General features: G+C 38.4%; 1 protein-coding gene across 1 annotated transcript in view; it reads left to right on the plus strand.

Annotated features, from left to right (window-relative positions):
• ro60 (Ro60, Y RNA binding protein) overlaps positions 1 to 1,135 on the plus strand; it is a gene marked incomplete in the record, with an annotated part of 27,463 nt that extends 26,328 nt beyond the window's left edge. The window contains 1 exon segment of the mRNA XM_014021711.1: positions 126 to 1,135. Within this exon segment, the coding sequence (XP_013877165.1) occupies positions 126 to 278 (153 nt within the window).
• Positions 1,136 to 1,251: the final 116 nt, after the last annotated feature.

A 1,251-nucleotide genomic window follows, 5' to 3' on the forward strand; every position in this document is an offset into this window, starting at 1 on the left:
TGCACACAGTTTTTTAACATTAATTGACAAAAGATTATTTTGAAGCCAACCATGAAATATCTGAAGATCTGCTTGTAACTGACTATTAATAGATTCAATATTTTTCTTCTGTTGTTATCCAACAGGTGTCAGGGGCCAATTCCAAGCTGGTGATGTGCGGCCTGACTTCCAACGGACACGCCATCGCAGACACGGAGGACCGAGGCTTGCTCAGCATTTCAGGCTTCGACCTCGGAGCTTTTACTGTTATCCGGAACCTTGCCCAGGATCTGATCTGATATAGCAGCAGGACCACCTCTGGGTCACGCCGTGGGAGTACACAACGAAGACACAAAGTGGACCAACGAGGTGTCCTAAAGAAGCATCAATCCAAAATGTGCTCACACTTTCAATTCCAGATTCTGCTTTTCTACCATGTCACTTTTAAAACAACGGACCCAGTGTCCAGCAGGCTGGACCCCTCTGGAAATGTTACATTTGTTTGTTTTCTGTGAAATTCAAAAAAGCCAGTGCAAGACAGGGTCTGTGAGTCTGTGTGACCGGCTGGGGGCGTGTTTGTGACGGTTCTGGGTAAGATAAAAGAAGAGAAGATAAAAGAAGAGAAACTAATCAGAATGTTAGATGTGCAGAGAAACAGAAGGTTTTGTTTCTGGTCTCCTGTAGTTTCTACCAGGTAGCAACAGCATGATTTAGCAGGTTGGATGTTTAGATGAAGTTTAAACCTAAAAGATGTTTCCTCTTTTTGATAAAGTAGCATTATAAATGATTAACCTATCTATAAATGAAACAAAACACCAAAAGTTAACAGAATTCTGTTCTGTTCAATTCCTTGATTTCCTTTTTGTTTTTTGTGTGTTTTTAATACTAACATCAGTTCTTTTTCCACTGCTCTCACTTTTTAGATTTGTCATGTTTTGTTTTATTTTTTACTCCTAAACTGTTTTAGTGTAATAACTGGTCTGTCCTGCTTCTGTTGGATTTTTTTAAAGACCTGTGGTGACCTGAAATGGATATTTTAGCTAATTTGCAGTGGTGTTCTGTAGAAAAGTTCTGTATAGTATAGAGCTGCCACAAACGATTGTTTTTATAGTCGATTAATCATCGATAATTTTTTCGATTAGTCGACTAATCAGATCATACATTAATTGAATATAAAACATACAGCTTATCGTGCCAGAATGCAGCTGCTATTATATAACCATGGTTAGATTTTAGCTACATGCTAACTAAAAATAATTGCTGTGGAAGGCA

Source organism: Austrofundulus limnaeus, unplaced genomic scaffold, assembly GCF_001266775.1.
Source record: "Austrofundulus limnaeus strain Quisiro unplaced genomic scaffold, Austrofundulus_limnaeus-1.0 Scaffold302, whole genome shotgun sequence".
Taxonomy (NCBI): Eukaryota; Metazoa; Chordata; class Actinopteri; order Cyprinodontiformes; family Rivulidae; genus Austrofundulus; species Austrofundulus limnaeus.